This window comes from Microcaecilia unicolor, chromosome 7, assembly GCF_901765095.1.
Source record: "Microcaecilia unicolor chromosome 7, aMicUni1.1, whole genome shotgun sequence".
NCBI classification, from domain to species: domain Eukaryota; kingdom Metazoa; phylum Chordata; class Amphibia; order Gymnophiona; family Siphonopidae; genus Microcaecilia; species Microcaecilia unicolor.
The window spans coordinates 286,514,979-286,536,377 of record NC_044037.1 but is presented as its reverse complement, the minus strand read 5'-3'; the positions used below and the strand labels follow the sequence as shown (position 1 = coordinate 286,536,377).

The 21,399-nt window shown below is 43.5% G+C and overlaps 1 protein-coding gene across 5 annotated transcripts in view; it reads right to left on the bottom strand.

Annotated features, from left to right (window-relative positions):
* CLASP1 (cytoplasmic linker associated protein 1) overlaps positions 1–21,399 on the bottom strand; it is a 484,411-nt gene that overhangs the window by 30,456 nt on the left and 432,556 nt on the right. For all 5 annotated transcript variants that reach the window (XM_030210422.1, XM_030210418.1, XM_030210420.1 and 2 more), the window contains 3 exons: positions 17,341–17,587; positions 6,578–6,768; positions 3,093–3,221 (listed from right to left, as the gene is read on the bottom strand). In XM_030210422.1, the coding sequence (XP_030066282.1) occupies positions 3,093–3,221; positions 6,578–6,768; positions 17,341–17,587 (567 nt within the window). The remainder of the gene's footprint in view (positions 1–3,092; positions 3,222–6,577; positions 6,769–17,340; positions 17,588–21,399) is intronic.

The window sequence follows — 21,399 nt, the reverse complement described above, 5'->3', positions numbered from 1 at the left end:
TCTGGCACAGACCGTATAAGTCTGGCCAGCACTATCCCTGCCTCCCAACCACCAGCCCCGCCTCCCGATCTTGACTAAGCACAACTAAAAAGCTGTGCAATAACCACACTAGCAGAAAGTAGATTGTTCAGTCTGATAAAAAGTTCCTTCAAATTAGGCCAGGTTGCAATATTACTGATGTCTTCTGACTAGGTCTGTAGGTTTTGATCAAGGGAATTTTAGTCTGAAACACTTGACGTCCGTATCAAAAAGAATATTTTATCATCTGCATTAGAAGTAGTGCTGTCTAATTCATCACTTCCATCTCCATCTTTATCTTCATGATCATCATCATGCTGTGCAATTACAAAGAAGGCTTTCACAAAATTGGAATCATTGTCTGTTGTTATTCAAACAGTTTGCCATCAGATGAAAATTTGTTTGCTATTCCACTGTTTTGAGTACTACGTATTAAACAACATAGAAATGCCATTTTTTTATATCATGGTACCTACATTGACTCAGTTTAGGAAAATGTTTTAAAAAACATCTTTTTTTCGGAGTGCTTTTAATTCCAATTGAAACCAGGACTGGGATGAATAACAGTATCAAGCTAAATATAAATTGGAAGAATTAACTAGGAGACAAAGTTTTGTCCATGATGATTATTGTTCTATGTGTGTTTATGACAACTTGTATGTGAATTTGTACACCGCATGGAATCCTATATAATAATTCTCACCTCCAACGTTCTGTGCCTGGGACCGTAGCTCCCTAGGCTGGAGGTGGTCTGCTAGGCAGACACGCACTGACGTCACGACAGCTGATTCCAAGGCAAGGGGAGGAGTAGGCCTCGGAATCAGCTGTCAACCCCTGCGCTACGGCCCCCTCGACCCCCCCTCCGTGAACCTGTTGCCCCCCCCCCCCCCCCGGCCGCCATTGTGTACTACCTGTGCTGACGGGGGACCCAAACCCCCGACAGCCGAAGTGTTGTTGTGCCCTTCGCGTTCCTTTCTCATCTTCTCTGGAAGTTCCTCTGCGTGCGTCTGACGTCAGATGCACGCAGTCAGACGCACGCAGAGGAACTTCCAGAGAAGATGAGGAAGGAACGCGAAGGGCACAACAACACTTCGGCTGTCGGGGGTTTGGGTCCCCAGTCAGCACAGGTAGTACACAACGGCGGCGGGGATCAGTTTTCGGCGGTCCGGGGGGGGGGGGGGGGGGACACCAAATTGCCCGCCTAGGGCCCGTTTCCTTGCCTTCAGAAACGGGCCTTTTTTACTAGTCTTGTAGTAGATATTGCGGTATAAAAGCTTTGTAAATAAATAAATCTTCAAGCACTTCCACACGTGTGAGAACCCATCAGTCTTAAGAACAGACAAGCAGACTTCCCTTTCCACAGACCATCAATCCTGTGGATAGTCACCCCAATGTAAAATTTTCCATTGGATGACCAGCAGTCTGTTGTGGTAGAGACATGGTCCGATCATCAAGAATTGCTACCAGCTTCATCTTTACACTCATCTCTGTTCTGTTTGGCTGGAGATCAGTAATCAGTTCAACAAACACAGGCAGCTCCACTGTTCTTACAGGCTATATTCACGGAACAGAAAAATTTAAAATGAGACGATCCACTGTTTGTGTGATGAGGTTTGCAATAGTAAAATCCTATTCCCGGTTTTGCTCTTTCATTTGGTTTACCGAGGAATCATCATTTACATATCACTTACGCTTTTCCTTTTAACTGCAAGCATCAGGTATAACTGAGTAAAAGTAGTAAAAATTGGTGAAATTATTACTTCAGTAAAAGAAACAAATGTTATCCTGTACTTCTTTACAAGTAAAAGTCACAACTTTTACTTAAGTACAGTAACTAGTTACATTTACTTACTTACTATACAACACTGATATTCATTTCTTATATCAGAAATGTCAGGGATATTTTAAACTTGCCCTTAGAGTAGAGGGGAGGAAAGGAAATACTGAAATATGCATGTGTCAGCAGGTAGTATCTGTAACTGAATAATCAATTCTGAAAGTTACTTTGGGGGATGGGATGTATTTGTACCCTACCAAAATGAATTATATTGTTTGGAATAAAAAATACCTTGTCAATTGTTGGGGGCGTCATATCTACTAGAGTATTAAGGGTAGCTATGAACACGCCGCCGCCATCTTTGCAAGGGAATAACCCTGTAACTATTTAAGCAGAGCTGACGCTAAGACGGCAAAGGGTGAGTCAGAAGTGAAATATTAAATGGAGGGCCGGTATGAGTATTAAGCAAATACTAACTCTATTGATGTTCCGTGAAAGTTTGGGGTGGATCTTTATATATGTTTTTATTTTTTTTAGGGGTCAATCCTTGAGACAGCCCTAGGTATGGGCGAAACATGCATGTTGGACAGTAACAACAACCCCTGGGTCCAATATATGTAAAAGAAGATGAGTATTCAAATATAAAGCCAATAGAAAAATATTGAAAATATTTAAAAAACATATAGAAAATAATTAGGCATTATAGTGAGCCAATGAAGAAGTGGGTGCAAGTTCCATTGTCATGAGAGTCAGTTGGCAATGTGCACAGCTGAGGTCACTAAATTATTAGAAGAAATTATTCAAGTTTGGATGAATGTATATTGTGGATGGATAAATTAAGGAATGGGAGTTACTTATAGAGTACAGTGTTACAATTTTTGAACTCCCTTTAGTGGTTACACCAGTAAGAGGCCAAAGGTGTTTGGACAATAAAATGGCAGTCTACCCAGAAAAAATTTATTTTGATCTGTGCATGCGCTGACAATTACATAAAAATGAATTACTTTGGAATAGTCCCATGGCTGTCATGTAGGAAATCCAAGTTTGTAGCCTCCAACTGTCAGGGCTGGAAAAGGAGGACAGCTACTGATGCAAGAGTGGCCCCTGTTGGCCACTGAGTGGTGCCAAAGGTCAACACCACTCTCAGGCCAACACCACTTCTTCTAGCCACCCAGGTTTGGAAGTGAAAAGGGTGTCAAAGATGGATGACTAATATGGTAAAAGACCAACAAAAATGATTCGACTTTCTATCCATTTCAAAACCGAAGCATGACGAAACAAAACACAATGCATTTACCTCTTTGTGAGAATCCTTATGAGCTTCCAGAGTTTTCATGATAGTCAGTTCAGCATAATTTTTAAACCTTGCTGGTTGGTTCCTCAGAATTTCCCGTAGTACCCGCAATGCCAGAGCTCTGATTGAATACTGACAAAAAAGTGGAAACTATTATTTAAACAGTCGGTCAGTTTTACTGCACACACTACAAACCCATCAACTTCCCCTTGAGATCTATTCTTCTCACCTCAGATTAATACTAGAGTCTTCAATCTCCTGTGCTTCCTCAACAACAAGAAGGGCTGCAAGATTTGTCCCTTCCTGCAGAATTCCACAATTCCCCTAAGACTCATTATGAGAGAGCAAAAGCCAGAGAGATGCTGCAGCCTTGTATCGTGGTCTCTGGATCACCTACTCAAGGTGTTCTTAGAGATGTGTTGTCACATCACACTCTGTTCCTTTTGCAACAAGTTCTCCTCTTTTTATCTTTCATTTTTTTTTTAAAGCCCTCACCCTCGTTAGCACAGATACGCTCACTGACCAAGGGTTGAGGAGAATTTATTTTATTTATATTTTGTTACATTTGTACCCCGCGCTTTCCCTCATGGCAGGCTCAATGCGGCTTACATGGGGCAATGGAGGGTTAAGTGACTTGCCCAGAGTCACAAGGAGCTGCCTGTGCCTGAAGTGGGAATCGAACTCAGTCCCTCAGTTCCTCAGGACCAAAGTCCACCACCCTAATCACTAGGCCACTCCTCCACTGTTGCTACTATTTGAGATTCTACATGGAATGTTGCTATTCCACTAGAATTCGGCCCTTGCAGATCACCAATGTGGCCGCGCAGGTTTCTGCTTCTGTGAGTCTGACGTCCTGCATGTATGTGCAGGACGTCAGACTCACAGAAACAGAAGCCTGCGCAGCCTTTTACATGGAATGTTGCTAGTGGAATAACAACATTTCATGTAGAATCTCCAATAGTAGCAACATTCCATGCAGAATCTCCAATAGTAGCAACATTCCATGTAGAATCTCCAGTAGTATCTATTTTATTTTGGTTACATTTGTACCCTGCACTTTCCCACTCATGGCAGGCTCAATGTGGCTTACATGGGGCAATGGAGGGTTAAGTGACTTGCCCAGAGTCACAAGGAGCTGCCTGTGCCGGGAATCGAACTCAGTTCCTCAATTCCCCAGGACCAAAGTCCACCACCCTAACCACTAGGCCACTCCTCCACTCTCTCTTCTAAAGCTGTTCACTCTGAGTTCTGCCAGCCCTTGTGTACAGATGACTTTAACACAAGCTCCCTGTGCCACAGTTTTAAAGCCTGAGCATGGGGCTGGTCAGCAACTGTACTTCAAAATACTGTGAAACAGTACTTGAATCTGAGTTAATTCTACCATGTGTTATTTCATGATTTGGTAGAGGAGTAGCACAGTGGGCTGAGAACCTGGGGAACTGGGTTCAATTCCCACCTTGGCTCCCTGTGCCCCAGGTACAAAAACTTAGATTGTGATCCCACTAGGGACAGAGAAAGTACCAGCATATAATAAATGTATAAACTGCTTTGGTTGTACCACCGAAAAGAAGTACATCAATAAAGGAAGATGGTACGTTCCGGTGGCTAAACTAGTAGAGCCAAGCGCTAATGCAGGTTTGCCAGGGAGAAACAGAAAAAGATGTACAATAGTCATGGATCTAAGGAAAACTGCTCAAAAAGAAAAGATATACAGCAACATCCAAAAAATAATCCCTTCTTCAGAAAACACAGTTCAGAATGGAAAGAAAGGAAAATGCTTGTGTTGAATGGGTGAATGAAGGTATTAGAATGAATTGAAACAATTTCTCTAACAGTGGTTCTCAATCAATGCTAAAGACCACCTGGCCAGTCAGTATTCAACATATACACAATATATATCCGCTTACAATGAAGAAAATGCACGTTTATTCTTTGATAGAAACTGAAAACCAGACTGGCTAGATGGTCTCAGAACACAGGACTGAGATGCTCTATTATTTTTTTTAATTTTTCTTATATTTGTACCCCGCGCTTTCCCACTCATAGCAGGTTCAATGCGGCTTACATTTTATATACAGGTACTTACTTGTACCTGGGGCAATGGAGGGTTAAGTGACTTGCCCAGAGTCACAAGGAGCTGCCTGTGCCTGAAGTGGGAATCAAACTCAGTTCCTCAGTTCCCCGGACCAAAGTCCACGACCCTTACCACTAGACCACTCCTCCACTGTTGCTACTATTTGAGATTCTACATGGAATGTTGGTATTCCACTAGCAACATTCCATGTAGAAGTCGGCCCTTGCAGATCACCAATGTGGCCGCGCAGGCTTCTGCTTCTGTGAGTCAGGACGTCAGACTCACAGAAACAGAAGCCTGCGCAGCCTTCTACATGGAATGTTGCTAGTGGAATAGCAACATTCCATGTAGAATCTCCAATAGTAGCAACATTCCATGTAGAATCTCCAATAGTATCTATTTTATTTTTGTTACATTTGTACCCCGTGCTTTCCCACTCATGGCAGGCTCAATGCGGCTTACATGGGGCAATGGAGGGTTAAGTGACTTGCCCAGAGTCACAAGGAGCTGCCTGTGCCTGAAGTGGGAATTGAACTCAGGACCAAAGTCTACCACCCTAACCACTAGGCCACTCCTCCACTGTTGCTACTATTTGAGATTCTACATGGAATGTTGCTATTCCACTAGCAACATTCCATGTAGAAGTCGGCCCTTGCAGATCACCAATGTGGCCGCGCAGGCTTCTGCTTCTGTGAGTCTGACAGACTCACAGAAACAGAAGCCTGCGCAGCCTTCTACATGGAATGTTGCTAGTGGAATAGCAACATTCCATGTAGAATCTCCAATAGTAGCAACATTCCATGTAGAATCTCCAATAGTATCTATTTTATTTTTGTTACATTTGTACCCCGTGCTTTCCCACTCATGGCAGGCTCAATGCGGCTTACATGGGGCAATGGAGGGTTAAGTGACTTGCCCAGGGTCACAAGGAGCTGCCTGTGCCTGCAGTGGGAATCGAACCCAGTTCCCCAGGACCAAAGTCCACCACTCTAACCACTAGGCCACTCCTCCTAGTTTAAAAAAAAAAAAAAACTAATTTTTTTAAAATGCTTGAAATGTGCTAAAGCCAAGGGGAAAGGTTAAATATACACATCAAGACAGATCATATAGAAATCTAGAACAGCAGTGTAGTTCATTGAAAATAAGAAGAATTCTTTACAGGTTGTGACAAATTTTACTGACCAGAATAAATATGATGTGGTCACATCTGAAGAAAGAACCAGAAGTACACCTGCCATATTATCACTATGTCAGTCTTACGTACGGCCAATAGAGGCATCACAACACGTAAAGAACTCAAGGTAGCCAGGAAGTCAGAACTACAGCGCCTATCAATAAGGCAGAAAATATCCAAAGACAGCACAAATTAGCATTAACAAGCACCAGTATAAAAAGGTAAGCCAGTTCTACCTACATCCTTATCACCCAGTGTTTCCAGCAGCAGGAGCAGAATGGTTTTGAAGTGCTCGTCCCAAACTCCCAGGTTATCTTCCCTTGTGATCTTGAGCAATTCACAGAGGGCAGATTTCCTTTCTTCAACACGCTCATTGTGATTTGACAGTTCTTTCAAAAGGTCAGCTACCAGATCAGAATGATCAATAGAACCTTGGATAAAGGCAACGGAATGAAAATTAAATTAATGTTCAGGGGTCTTTAGGTACAACACAATCCAGTAACTCAAAGGAAAAAATATATACTGCAGAGAAATCATTTTCAAAAGATAAGGCTGTGGACTATTTTTAAATGACAAAAGAGGTATGGTGTGAAAATATATCCAGGTGGCATGAGTAGGCTATTTGGTTCTAGGATCTGGGTAAAAGCTATAATCCTCTACGTGAAAGGAGCTAGCTGACAGCACTCTCGATAAAAAAAGAAACTTCAAGCCCAAAGTTAACATTCTTATAACAGTATCAACCAAAAATAGTGCATGTGTGATCTTGGCATATACAAGTTTGAACTCCAGGACAGGGTACAGGACAACTGATCAAACTGTTTGTAATGTGAATCACGGGACTTTTGTCAGAAGTATTGTCTTAGAAGCACAGATATATATGAAGGCAGGAGATCTGCAATTCTCAATCCTGAGGGAGTGCTGATATCAGAAGCTGCTGGTGGATGGGAAGAATTTTAAGAGTACCGGTTTTCTGGGGAAACATGCTTTTTAGAGCCAAGCCTGCATGAAAAGAACTTTTCTGACTTAAATTGTGTGTATAGAATAATAAAGTGTTGACGGGTGAAATAATGAGGGGCATAATCGAACGGGGACGACCATCTCTAAGGGCGCCCATCTGTAAGGACGGCGCCGCGAAGGGGCGGGGAAACTCGTATTATCGAAACAAGATGGGCGTCCATCTTTCGTTTCGATAATACGGTCGGGGACGCCCAAATCTCAACATTTAGGTTGACTTTAGAGATGGTCGACCTTAGAGATGGTCGTCCCGGTTTTCAGCCATAATGGAAACCGAGGACGCCCATCTCAAAAATGACCAAATCCAAGTCATATGGTCATGGGAGGAGCCAGCATTTGTAGTGCACTGGTCCCCCTCACATGCCAGGACACCAACCGGGCACCCTAGGGGGCACTGCAGTACATAAGTACTGCCATACTGGGAAAGACCAAAGGTCCATCAAGCCCAGCATCCTGTTTTTTTTTTGTACCCCACTCTTTCCCACTCATGGCAGGCTCAATGCGGCTTAGGTACTTATTTATACCTGGGGCAACGGAGCGTTAAGTGACTTGCCCAGAGTCACAAGAAGCTGCCTGTGCCTGAAGTGGGAATTGAACCCAGTTCCCCAGGACCAAAGTCCACCACTCTAACCACTAGGCCACTCCTCCACACCAACAGTGGCCAATCCAGGTCACAAATACCTGGCAAGATCCCCAAAAAAGTACAAAACATTTTATACTGTTTATCCCAGAAATAGTGGATTTCCCCTGTCCATTTAATAATGGTCTATGGACTTTTCCTTTAGGACTTCACAAATTGGTCCCAAGTGCATAGCTCCCTTACCTTGGGTGCTGAGCTCACCAAAAGCCACTCCCCACAACTGTACACCACTACCATAGCCCTTATGGGTGAAGGGGGGCACCTACATGTGGGTATGGTGGGTTTTGGAGGGCTCAACATTTACCACCACAAGTGTAACAGGCGGGGGGGGGGGAATGGGCACTGCATCCACTAAAACTGCTCCAGGGACCTGCATACTGCTGCGATGGACCTGAGTATAACATTTTTGAGGGTGGCAGGGTTTTAGTGACCACTGGAGGAGTAAGGGGAGGTAATCCCCAATTCCCTCCGGTGGTCATCTCATCAGTTCGGGCACTTTTTTGAGGCTTGGTTGTGAAAAAAAATGGACCAAGTAAAGTTGGCCAAGTGCTCGTCAGGGACGCCCTTCTTTTTTCCATTATCGGCCGAGGACGCCCATCTCTTAATCACGCCCCAGTCCCGCCTTCGCTATGGTGCCAACATGCCCCCCCGTGAACTTTGGTCGTCCCTGCGATGGAAAGCAGTTGGGGACGCCCAAAATCGGCTTTCGATTATGCCGATTTGGGCGACCCTCAGAGAAGGATGCCCATCTCCTGACTTGTGTCGAAAGATGGGCGCCCTTCTCTTTCGATTATGCCCCTCATTGTGTTTCAAGGACAGATTTTACAAAAAGGTGCTGGATACTGATCAGTGATGTTTGAATTTTTTTTTTTTTTGCACCCTCCTTCCTCTATTAGGTTAGGGGGAACATTTTTCACAAGAAGAGTTAATTAGGGATTTGCCTCAGCAAGTATGAAATTAATCCCAACCTTAATAATAGATTAACTGTAGTGCTATTGCAGGTCACTGTCATACTAATACTGTACAACATATACCAAAACACATTTAAGGGACTTTAAACTGCATTAAATATTCCCATCCCTTAAACAACTTTAAATAACTTGAACTACTCAACAACATTAACACGTAGTCAGCAGTTCAAGAGAAGGATGGGAGCTTTTCAGTTGTGCACCAAATGTCACATGATTACAGTATCTACCTGTTAGTGAGATACTCTACATGTGAACGTGCCCCTTCATTCAATAACAGGATGTCTAAAGTTAGGCACCAATTATGAACATATGTTTATAGAATACACGCGCATATGTGCACACTCATGTACACTACTACTACTACTATTTAGCATTTCTATAGCGCTACAAGGCGTACGCAGCGCTGCACAAACATAGAAGAAAGACAGTCCCTGCTCAAAGAGCTTACAATCTAATAGACAAAAAATAAATAAAGTAAGCAAATCAATTAATGTGAACGGGAAGGAAGAGAGGAGGGTAGGTGGAGGCGAGTGGTTACAAGTGGTTACGAGTCAAAAGCAATGTTAAAGAGGTGGGCTTTCAGTCTAGATTTAAAGGTGGCCAAGGATGGGGCAAGATGTAGGGGCTCAGGAAGTTTATTCCAGGCGTAGGGTGCAGCGAGACAGAAGGCAGTAGTGGAGAAGGGAACAGATAAGAAGGATTTATCCATGGAGCGGAGTGCACGGGAAGGGGTGTAGGGAAGGACGAGTGTGGAGAGATACTGGGGAGCAGCTGTGCACTCAGTGGTATTCTATAATATATGCGGACAATGGCCTTAGCGTGTAAACGCTAGGGGAGCGTTCATGGTGGAGTAGCATGGGTGGGGCATGGACAGGGCCAACATTTACACACATAACTTATACAATACTGTAAGATACTTACTTCGGTGCCGCATTTAGTTGCTAACATTTATGCTAACAAAAAAAGCAAACACTGGGCCTTCAGGATTGAGAAAAATGTAGTCCTTTAATATCACAAATACCCGACACGGGCCGTGTTTCGGCGTACAACCGCCTGCATCAGGGGTCAATAAACTCCTATCGGTCAACTTGCAAACTGTGGCGCGGTTTTCAGTATTGGAGGCGTCTTTCTGAATACAGACGAGCTGTTCAAACAACGGGAGTTTTACCCCGATTGTTTCACTTACCTCTTGCGCCACAGTTTGCAAGTTGACCAATAGGAGTTTATTGACCCCTGATGCAGGCGGTTGTACGCCGAAACACGGCCCGTGTCGGGTATTTGTGATATTAAAGGACTACATTTTTCTCAATCCTGAAGGCCCAGTGTTTGCTTTTTTTTTGTTTGCCTTATTGTATTTGTATGCTGTTTTCCCTCTCTTTTGTGACTGTATATGCCTAACATTTATGCTAGACATAGACCTGACATACATGGGCACGTCCAAGTGTAGGCATGTTGTTGCCGATTTATGCTAGTATTCTATAATTCATTTATTTATTTGTTACATTTGTATCCCACATTTTCCCAGGCTCAATGTGGCTTACATAATACCGTGAAGGCATTCGCCAATTCCGATACGGGACTAGTACAAAATGTTGTATTGGGATAGGGAAGATAAGATTCAATCAAGTTGGGTTGAGGTAAAAGAGTTTGTCAATGTCCAATACGATCTTTGATAGTGAACATTATGGGCCAGATTTCATATATGGTGCTACAAGTTATGTGCGTTAAATTGGGCACGCGCCCACTTTAACATGTGTAACTTTATTAAGTAACGAGCCAATCAGCGCTGATAATTGGGTGATAAATTATCAGCACTAACTGGCAATAATTAGGATTTATGCGCATATCGTATTCTATAATATGTCGTATTCTATAATGGTGTGCGCATAAATCCTAATGCGCGTACATATTTGGGGGCAGGGATAGGGCATTTCTGGGGGCATTTTCAAATGTCATGAGTGTTGATATAGAATATGGCTAAACTGCACCTAACTGCCAGCATTTAAGCCTACTCATAGCAGGCCTAATTGCAGCTAGGTGCAGTTTATGCCTAAGCACGATTCTACAAAGGATGCATACTCTTTATAGAATCGTGCTAAATATGTTAAATTTTTGGCGTCGATTTTTAGGCGCTACTTATAGAATATACCCCTTTGTGAGTAATTGGCAGTATGGAACTGGCACACTACCTGCTTGATTATGGAACTGGCACACTACCTGCTTGATCTTGGCACCCAGTTATAGAATTGCCCCTTGCAGCAAGGATACTTAGAAGAAAAGCATCACTTTTTTTGGTATGGCAGAAAGTAATCCTGTAGTTAAGACTTGTTCTCCGAGTGATGCAGCAAGGTCTCACAAGGGGGAATGTGCACACAAGGAAAAGATTAGGATTGCTGTGGTAGTTGGTGATTCAATCATTCAGAAAAGTGTGAAGACAGCCTGGTGACTTGCCTTTCTGGTGCAATCATAGCAGACCTCACTCGCCAACCAGATGGAATTTTATTTCAAGAATGTTGGGGAGGATATAGAATATAGGTAGCATGGTATGTGTGGACCAAGTCTATCCTGTTTATATACTTCTGTAGGAGTGGTCTCCAGAACTGCACACAGTACTCTAAATGGGGCCTCACCAGAGACATATAAGGGCACTATCACCTCTTCCTGCTGATCATCCCTCTCCTCAGGCAGCCAAGCATCCTTCTGGCTTTGACCATCGCTTTCTACCTATGTTTGATGACCTTAAAGCCTCCAAACAATCACCCAATATATTGTACCGCTTCCCTGGATTTTTGTAATCCAAGTGCATGACCCTGCATTTCTTAGCATTAAATCTTAGTTGCCAATTAATGGAGCATTCTTCAAGCTTCCCTAGATCCTTCCTCGTGCCATCCACAACCTCTGGGGTGTCCACTCTATTACAGAGTTTGATATCATCCACAACGAGACAAACCTTACCAGACAGCCATTCCGCAATATCACTCACAAAGATGTAAAAAAGAGCTGGTCTTCTGTGGTACACCACTGATAACACCCCTTTCCTCAGAGCAAACTCCATTTACCACTTCCCTCTGTCTCCTTCCATTTAACCAACTTTTAACCCAGTTAGTCATTTTAGGTTCCATATTGAGGGCACTCAGTTTATTTATCAGTCACCTATGCGGAACCGTGTCACAAGCTTTGCTAAAATCCAAGTACACCACACCTAGCACACCTCCAAAGTCCAACTGTTTGGTCACCCAGTCAAAGAATCAATCAGATTTGTCTAACATGACCTGTCTCTAGTGAAGCCATGCTGCCTTGGGTCCTGCAGTCCGTTCGATTTGAGAAACCTCAGAATCCTCCACTTTAGAAGCGTTTCCATTAGTTTGCTCACCACTGAGGTCAGACTGTCAGGTCTGTAATTTCCAACCCCCTCCTTACTTCTGCTCTTGTGCAGAGGGACCGCATCCATCCTTCTCCAGGTCTTCCGGGACCACTCCAGACTCTAATGAAGCATTGAAGAAGTCAGACAGCAGAGCCACCAGAACCTCTCCGAGCTACTTGAGCACCCTCGGATGTATCCCATGAAGCCCCATTGCTTTGTCTAGTTTTAGTTTAGCTAGTTCCTCATGAACAGAGTCTTCTGAGAATCAGTCTCGGTCTACCATATATCCATCCCCATTTGAATTTGTTTTCTGTGGTCCTACTACTGGGCCTTTCATCTATGAACATAGAACAGAAGTAATTGTTAAGCAGTTCAGTTTTATCCTATCAGCTTCTCAATATTCCTCCTCCTCAGCTTTGAGCCTCACAATGCTATTATGGCACTTCCTCCTGTCATTTATATATCTGAAAGATGTCTTGTCTCCCAGTTTTACTGTATCGGCTTCCTTTCTTCCATTTGCCACTTCACATTTCTGACAGCTTTTCCAGCTTATCTTAGCTTTTCGAAGTATTTTTGCCTATCCTCCTCTTTCTGAGTCCTCTTGTAACATATGAAGGTTAACCTTCTTTCCCTTACTTTTTCAGCTACTATTTTCGAGAACCAGGACGGCCTTGTTTTCCTCTTACTTTTATGTAATTTTTTTAACATTAAGGTTTGTCACTCTTAAAATAGCTCCTTTCAGTTTTGCCCACTGCTGTTCTACTTCCTCCAGCTGTTCTCATCCAACCAAATCTTTCCTGAGAAATTCCCCTAACTCAGTAAAGCTAGTTCTTTTGAAATCTAGGACCTTCAATCTTGAATAAACCCTCTCTCCTCCTTTGTCTTAATATTGAACCACACCAATCGATGATCACTAAATGCCAAATGATCTCCCACCATAACATCAGAAACATTCTCCCCGTTTGTGAGCACCAGGTCTAGGATAGCTCCATCCCCCATCGGTTCCGTTACCCACTGCTGTAACAATTCTTCCTGTAGAGAATCCAAGATCTCTTTGCTTCTAGATGATTGAGCAGCAAGAATGCCCCAAATGACATCCAGCAGGTTAAATTTACCTATCAGTAGTACCTTCCCCTTTCCTAGCTATTTTGTGGATGTCTTCAATTAAGTCTCTGTCCATTTCTTCTGACTGTGAAGGTGACCTGTATATTACACCAATGTAAATAGATTTTCCTTTCCTCTTACCAGCTTCTTCCTTACCCCATACGTCCTGCAGTTCTGTCACGTTAATATTATTCTTAACATATGCCACTCCTCCACCCTTTTTTTCCTACCCTGTCCTTCCTGAATAGATTATAGCCAAGTGTAACTATATCCCAGTCATGGCTCTCTGTGAACCCCATCTCCGTGACCGCCACTAAATCCAAGTCAGCTTCTATCATTGCAGCCTCTAGATCTAGAAATTTGTTTCCCATACTAGAGGCATTAGTATACAAAGCTCTCCAGATGTTACTTTTTTTCCCTTTTCTATAAGGGTATTTGATGTCTTACCTTCCTGAGGGTTATTAATTACTTTGTGGCTTTTCTCACCCATCCCCAGCAAATTTAGTTTAAAGCCCTGTTAAGTACTTTAGCCAGTCTGTTACTGAAGACACATCGTCCCTTCCTTGAAAGATGGAAACCACCAACGCTCAGTAGCCTTGGAAAATCATCCTGTGGTCTAGGAAACCGAAGTGCTCATGTTGGCACCATCCACGTAGCCACACATTTAGCTCCAGGATGCAAGCTTCCCTCAATCGGTCTTTTCCTTCAACAGGAAGGATCGATGAGAACATTGCCTGAGCATCTAGGTGCTTTACCCGCTGATCCACAGCCATGAAGTCACGTTTGATATGTTTAGTAGAATACCTAGCAGTATCATTTGTGCCAACATTGATGAGCTGCACAGAATAGTGTCCAGTCATTAATGGGCACTACCGAACCCCGATGTTGAGGCATGGGAAGTCCTCTTAGAAGTCAATGCATCCCAGTGTCTGGTGCAGATCCTGAAGCCATGGAGACCGATGCCTTCAATGCTGATGCCGATGGACCAGACTTTGGCATGCCAAAGCTTCTCATGCAGGGCCTCCTGACTTTTGTGTGTTATCTTCTGCATTTGAACACAAAGAGAACTATGAGAGGGCTTATGGCTAGAGCCAAGAGAGGCTAGGCACACGTTGTAAAGATCTTTCACAAACATGGTCCTACCACAGTCTGAGCACCTCAAACCCACTGGGAGGCTTCTAGGCCATAACAGGAAAAATAGCTGCAGCGAACTCAAACAGTTGAATTGTAAAAAAAAATTTTTGAGAAAGAATAAGAACCCAGCCAGGGGTTCAATCCTGAAGGGGCCATGAGCCACCAAAAAATAAAGGAAACCTAATAGATTGAGAAGACCAAGTGTAGATATCTACAAAACGTACGTCTTGGAGAACAGGCGCATCACCTTGTTCAAACTTTGTCATAATGATTTGCACATGAAAGAGGTTTTCAGCTGGGAAGAACCAGACCCTGGCTCAGCTATCTGTCAGAACACCTCTCCACCAGACTTAGGAGAACATCTGGGGAACTCGGTGCTCCAAGTCACCAAGGATAATGATAAACCAACTCTTTCAACAGAAAACAGAGTTCTTGAAAATTATGGATAAAGAATCATACAAGGATGAGTCAAATAGCTGGATGGCTCCTCTAGCATTCCAGACTCTCAGAACATGACTCCCTAACAACAGAGAGCAAGCTCTTTCTCATCTCAATTCATTGCAAAAGACTCTAAGAAGGAAATGAGATACAAAACAGCAACAACATTCATGCAGAGCATGCTGGATAATAGCCATGCAGAGCCAGCTCCACCATTAAAAGAAAATGAAGAATGTTAGTACTTACCTACCTTTGAGTTATATCACCCACAAAACCCAGGCCAGATCAGGTTCTATTTCAGTGCTCAATTTCACGGAATCCCACTCAATGTGCTGTTTTCTGGGCCTGACATGATCAACAGCCTACTAGGAGTCTTGATTCGCTTCAGAAAGGAACCCATCACCATAAAATCAGATATTCAGCAAATGTTCTATTGCTTTGTTGTATGCCCAGACTACAGAAACTACCTGAGATTCCTGCAGTACCTTGACAATGACATCAACCAGGACACTGTGGAATACAGAATGACAGGTCATGTCTTTGGTAACAGTTCTTCACCTGCAGTAGCAACCTACAGGCTTAGAAGGACAGCCCAAGAAGGTGAAAGAGAATATGGCACAGATGCTTCATTGAGAGAAACATTTATGTTGAAGTCCTTAGCTACCGTAGGAGAAGTCGCTTACTTGCTAAAGAGAATACAAGCAACGCTGACAGAGGCCAATCTGAGACTTCATAAAATCGCCTCCAGAAGTAATGAGAGCATTTCCTGCATAGGATCACAACAAAGATTTAAAGAATCTGGATCTAAGAGTTGACACCCCTCTACTTCAGAGAAGCCTTAGATTACATTGGGATTTAAAGAGAGACATTTTTACCTTTCAAGTCTCCACCCGGGAGAAGCCATATACACGCAAAGGTGTCTTGTCCATAGTCAATAATGTGTACGATCCACTGGGGTTTGTGGCTCCAGTCACCATTCAAGGAAGATCCCTACTGAGGGAGCTTTCCCAAAGTGCTGATAAGTGAGATGTTCCACTACCCCAGAAATGTGACAAGAATGGGAGAAATGGAAAGATTCTTTGAGATTCCTAACTGCACATCCCATGCACTTACATTTCTGCACAGTACTGCCTGTCACAAAGAGATTGCATCTTAATCTCATCAACCAGTTGATGAAAGACCAGACACGTACCACCAAAGTGCCATTACAGATGCAGAACTAAAGATCATCAATGACAATTTGGCACCACCTAGGAACTTCGACACAAGACTTCCCTGGAAGACAAGGAACATCTTCAGCAAAGCCATCACTGAGCCACTGATTCATACCACTTAGAGATGAGGACATCATGGACTGTTGTCCATGTCAAAGATTCAAAGACTTCTCTCTTTTTTGTGTTGTTTGTGCTGTCTGTCTCTTGTTTCAGCTCCTGCGAGCCTGCAAGAGAGAAGTTGCTAGAGCAATAGTGAACCAGAGACAAGCAGTCTTTGTCAAGTTTTAAGATCCAGATATAAATGGACTTGTGCATGTTTATAGTTCAAGAAGTTAAATAGTGGTATCTACTGATACCAGGCAGGGAGTGTCCACCTCCATATTCATAAAGGCAGAGTCCAATGTTAAGTATATTTAGTATAAGTATTATTTGTATTCAATTGCACTGTCTGTGTAATAGATAGCACTATGTCCTGGGGCTCCCCCCCCCCCCTTATAGTTTGTAGTTTTTGCGGCTGTGTAAGATTGTGTCAGTCTTCCTAGCATGCCTTTGTGATCAGCAGCTGTTCTAGGGTATGATCCCTCATGAATCTACTATGATTCCATCAAACCTTTTCACCATATTCCCAAGGCATTTTCCCCCAATTGATTCCCACACTTTCCCCTTTGAATATTACAGCCTTTCCTCTCAGCTAGGTTAAGTTTCTGGCCATCTCCTTGCCTCTGAAGTGGATGGACACAGACTCTGTTTTGCAGAAAGCAACAATTCTTCCAAACAACTGAACTGTAAGTTGATTTTCTTTGTTTGCTATGATTGCTACATTAAAGAAGAGTTGGATTAAGAATTACTACTACTACTACTATTAAATATTTCTATAGCGCTACTAGACTTACGCAGCGCTGTACAAATGAACATGAAAAGACAGTCCTTGCTCAACAGAGCTTACAATCTAAATTGGACAGACGAACAGACAGCTAGGGGTGGGGAAATTGCAGTGGTAGGGGTGATAAGTGAGGGTGTTGAGTAAGAATTGAGAGACTACTGGTAAAGTTTTTGCTTGGGAATGCTTTAGCAGGCTGTTGAAGCTTTGTGACCTTACACAGACTAGAACAGAAGTTACCAACCTTCCCGAAGCTGATCCATATCATCATCGAACACAGCCTCCTTCAGGGCAGTCTTGTCGTATGCACTGATAGTGTCTGAATAAGGAAAGGGATTGTACTCGCGTGTTCGTGGCCCTGAGAAAGGACGCGGAGGCTGGGTGTTCAACAAAGATGTCTTGTTATCTAAAGCCATTCTTCCTCCTTCCACAACGTCACTTCCACCACGAATATCAGTTGTAGGTGCAGCAATACCACCATCTCGAGAAACCTAGATAACAGACAAAACTGCATTAGAATTGTAATGTGGGCTATCATCTTAGAATTCATAGAACAAAGTTGTACTATCTTAGATTTTACCATATGCAGTATATTGTTACAATTTCAAATAATACTGGCTGCTATTTTACTGCAAAGACGACTATTTTATTTATTTGCATATAGTCACACCTTTTTCAGTAGTAGCTCAAGGTGAGTTACATTCAGGTACACTAGGAATTTCCTGTCCCCAGAGGACTTACAATCTAAGTTTGAACCTGGGACAACGGAAGGTTAAGTAGCTTGCCCAAGATTACAAGAAGCAGCCTTGGGATTTGAACCGTGTTTCCCTGGTTGTTGGCTCCCTGCTCTGAACACTAAGGGGCCCTTTTACTAAGCTGCGCTAAAAAGTGGTCTACACTATCCCCAGGCCACTTTTAGCACAGCAGTAAAATGACTGATTTTCCATAATTCCTATTAATGGGCATGTGCTAATGCATGGCCATTAGCGTGTGAGCACTTACTGACCGCTATTTTCTAGGCAGTAAGGGCTCTTGTGCTAACCACATGCTAATTGGTTAGCATACAGCGATATTAACTGCGCTAACTGATCAGCACAGTACATGCCTACTCTCCCCCTCCTCCCGAGACATGCCCCAGCGCTAAAAAAATAAAATCTATTTTTAGCACATGGGAAATGCATGCCATCCCAAAATTACCTCAGGACGCCAGAGCGCTCCCCACAGCAGGGGCATATCTGCGTGGGGCCACAGGGGCCTGGGCCCCCGCAGATTTCGCCCTGGACTCCCCTACCACAGACCCTCTCCACCTCCCCCTCCCGCCCGCCACCAACCCGTCGCCGATCTTTGCTGGCGGGGGACCCCAAGCCCCCGCCAGCCGAAGTCCTCTCTTCCGTGCAGGATGCAAGTTGCAACGCTTCCGGTTCTTCTGAGTCTGACGAACAGGAAGCATTGCAACTTGCAGCCTGCATGGAAGAGAGGACCTCGGCTGGCGGGGGGGTTGGGGTCCCCCGCCAGCAAAGGTGACAGCAGCGGGGGAGGGTTGGCGGCGGCGGGAGGGGGTGGAGAGTGTCATTGGTGGCGAGGGGGGGGGTCCGGAAATGGCGGGGGGGGGGGCTAAAATGTGCCCCCTCCCTCTGGCTCTGGCCCCCCCTACCGCCAGAGTCCAGATACGCCCCTGCCCCACAGTAGTGGTTTTTAGTACTTACCGCAACTTAGTAAAAGGGCCCCTAAGCTATTCCTCCACTCCTACTTCACACAATGATTGACAGAAGATATTTCATTTTATTTTACTGACTAAACATCTACTGTAAAATGACAGTCCAAAGCAGTGTACATCTAAAAAAAATTACAATAAAGAAATTATGTACTCATAGCCTTTAAACAAAATAATAATTTGGACTTGTGCAGTACCTTTTGTCCAACAAACTTCACAGTTTTAATACACTTAGAGGTGTATTGTCAAAGCACTTTAGACTTACAAAGTTCCACAGAAACCTATACATGTTTGTAAATCTAAGTGCTTTGAAAATGAGCCCCATAGCCACCCCTGGGCACATTGCCTAACACTAAATTTCTGGCACCTAAACAGTGGGGCAAAGAGAGAAAGAATATTAGTACAGTGGAACCCTGATATAACGCACCCTGCAGTAACACGAATCCGAATATACCACACGATCATATCTTAGCTCCTCAGAGGCCCAGGAACAGAAACAGGTTCAAAACATGAGCAAAACCCCCTACAACCCTCAAACAGAAGAAGTTCTCAAAAATGGGGCCCAAATACCCTCCCACCGGAAGAGTCTGCCGCCTGACTGCAACCAGAAGCTCCATGTCACAAATAGACCACAATTTGATGATCCATTGCACCCAGGACAGTACTGCTCTGTGCTTCCAATGCCATGCCAGGTTAAGATGAGTAGCATGAAAGGCGTGGCATGCCTACAAAGATTGTTGGTAAGTCCCTGAGGTTTTTGCCAAAAAGAAATATTGCAAGATGCCACTACACAGAGCGGCCAATCCAGGTTTGCAACCAAGCCTGCACTGCCCTCCAGTAGGCTTTGGCCTTGGGATATGACCACCAGATATAACCCAATGTGCCCGGCTCAGGACACCCCCCACCAACAATAGGAAGACATTCCTGGAAATATATGGTGCAGTCGAACAGGCGTAAGATACCAGCAGTACATGACCTTAACAACATTTTCTTTCTTTGACACTGCTGTAGAGGACTTCAATAGAGCCTTTTCCATAACAAGTCAGTCATCCTCTGAGATAGACACCCAACTCCCTCTCCCAATTGACCTGATGAAATATATGGGAACACAAACATGTAATAAGCCTCATAGTACCCCTGGAGTCTTCACACAACTCCTCCAAATAGGAATTTTTCCGTACAATACAATTCTTAACAGAGGGAGTAGTCAAGAAATATTTCAGTTGTATATATGCATAATTATCCGAGGGCGGAGCTGATAGGCTGCAGAGAAGGATGCAAAGGAAACAAACTTGTCATCGTGAAATAATTGCCCCCAGGCATAAAAAGTGGCTAAAATTGTGGGACACAATTCCACTGGCAGGTGTCTGAACTTGTGAGGGAGCCAAATAAGGTGTTTCAACAGGCAAGACCCCACCGTAGTCTGTTCAAGATGAACCCACAGCTTGGAAGGGGAAGCTTAAAACCACTCAATCGCAGTGTAGGCCTTTGCTGCCCGATAGTAGCAAAACAGATTAAGTACACCCAGCCCCCCTGAGACGCTTACCCCTATTTTATTAATTTATTAGGATTTATTTAACGCCTTTTTGAAGGAATTCACTCAAGGCGGTGTACAGTAAGAATAGATTAAACATGTGCAATAGGCAATTACAGCAGTAAAAATATTCAAATAACAATAAAAAGTATGGCATACTACTTAATGTCAAAAGGTCTGAGGAAGCAGGGGACGCTTATGCCACACAGAGCGAGTAAGGCGATTCTGCAAACCAGACAAAAAGGTACGTGGGATACACAACAGGAGCACATGAAATAAGTATATCAAATGCGGAACAGTATTCATTTTAATGATAACAATTCTACTAAACCAAGAAAACTCCATAGGTGTCTACTGCTCCAAATCCTGAACCAATTCCTTAAGGAGAACAGGGTAATTAGCCCGGAAAAGAGCTCCTCCCTAACAGAGTCTTCTGAAGATCAGTCCCGGTCTACCAAACATCCATTTCCATTAGCAACTGTTTTCTGCGGGCCTGTCCCAGTCTTTCATCCGTGGACAGAAATAACTATTAAGTAGTTCAGCTTTATCCTTATCAGCTTCACCCTTGAGCATTACTATGCCATTTTGGACCTTCTGCCTATTGCTTACATATCTAAAAAATGTCTTGTCCCCCAGTTTTACCGTACTGGCTATCTTTTCTTCCATTTGTATCTTTCCTGACAGCTTCTCTAGCTTCTCTTAAGCTTTTCTAGGCATTTTTGCCTGTCTTCCTCTTTCTGCGTCATCTTGTAACTTATGAAGACTAACCTTTTTTCTCTTATCTTTTCAGCTACTACATTTGAGAGCCAAAACGGCTGTCTTTTCCTCTTACTTTTCTAACATGGTTTGTCGCCTTAAAAGAGCTTCTTTTAGTTTTGCCCACTGCTGTTCTACTTCCTTCAGCTGTTCCCATTCAACTAACTCTTCCTTGAGATATTCCCCCATCTTGGTAAAGTCAGTTCTTTTGAACTCTAGAACCTTCAATCGTGAATAAGCCCTCTCATCATGTGTCTTAATATTGAACAGAAACAAAAAAGCAACACTGGGCCTTCAGG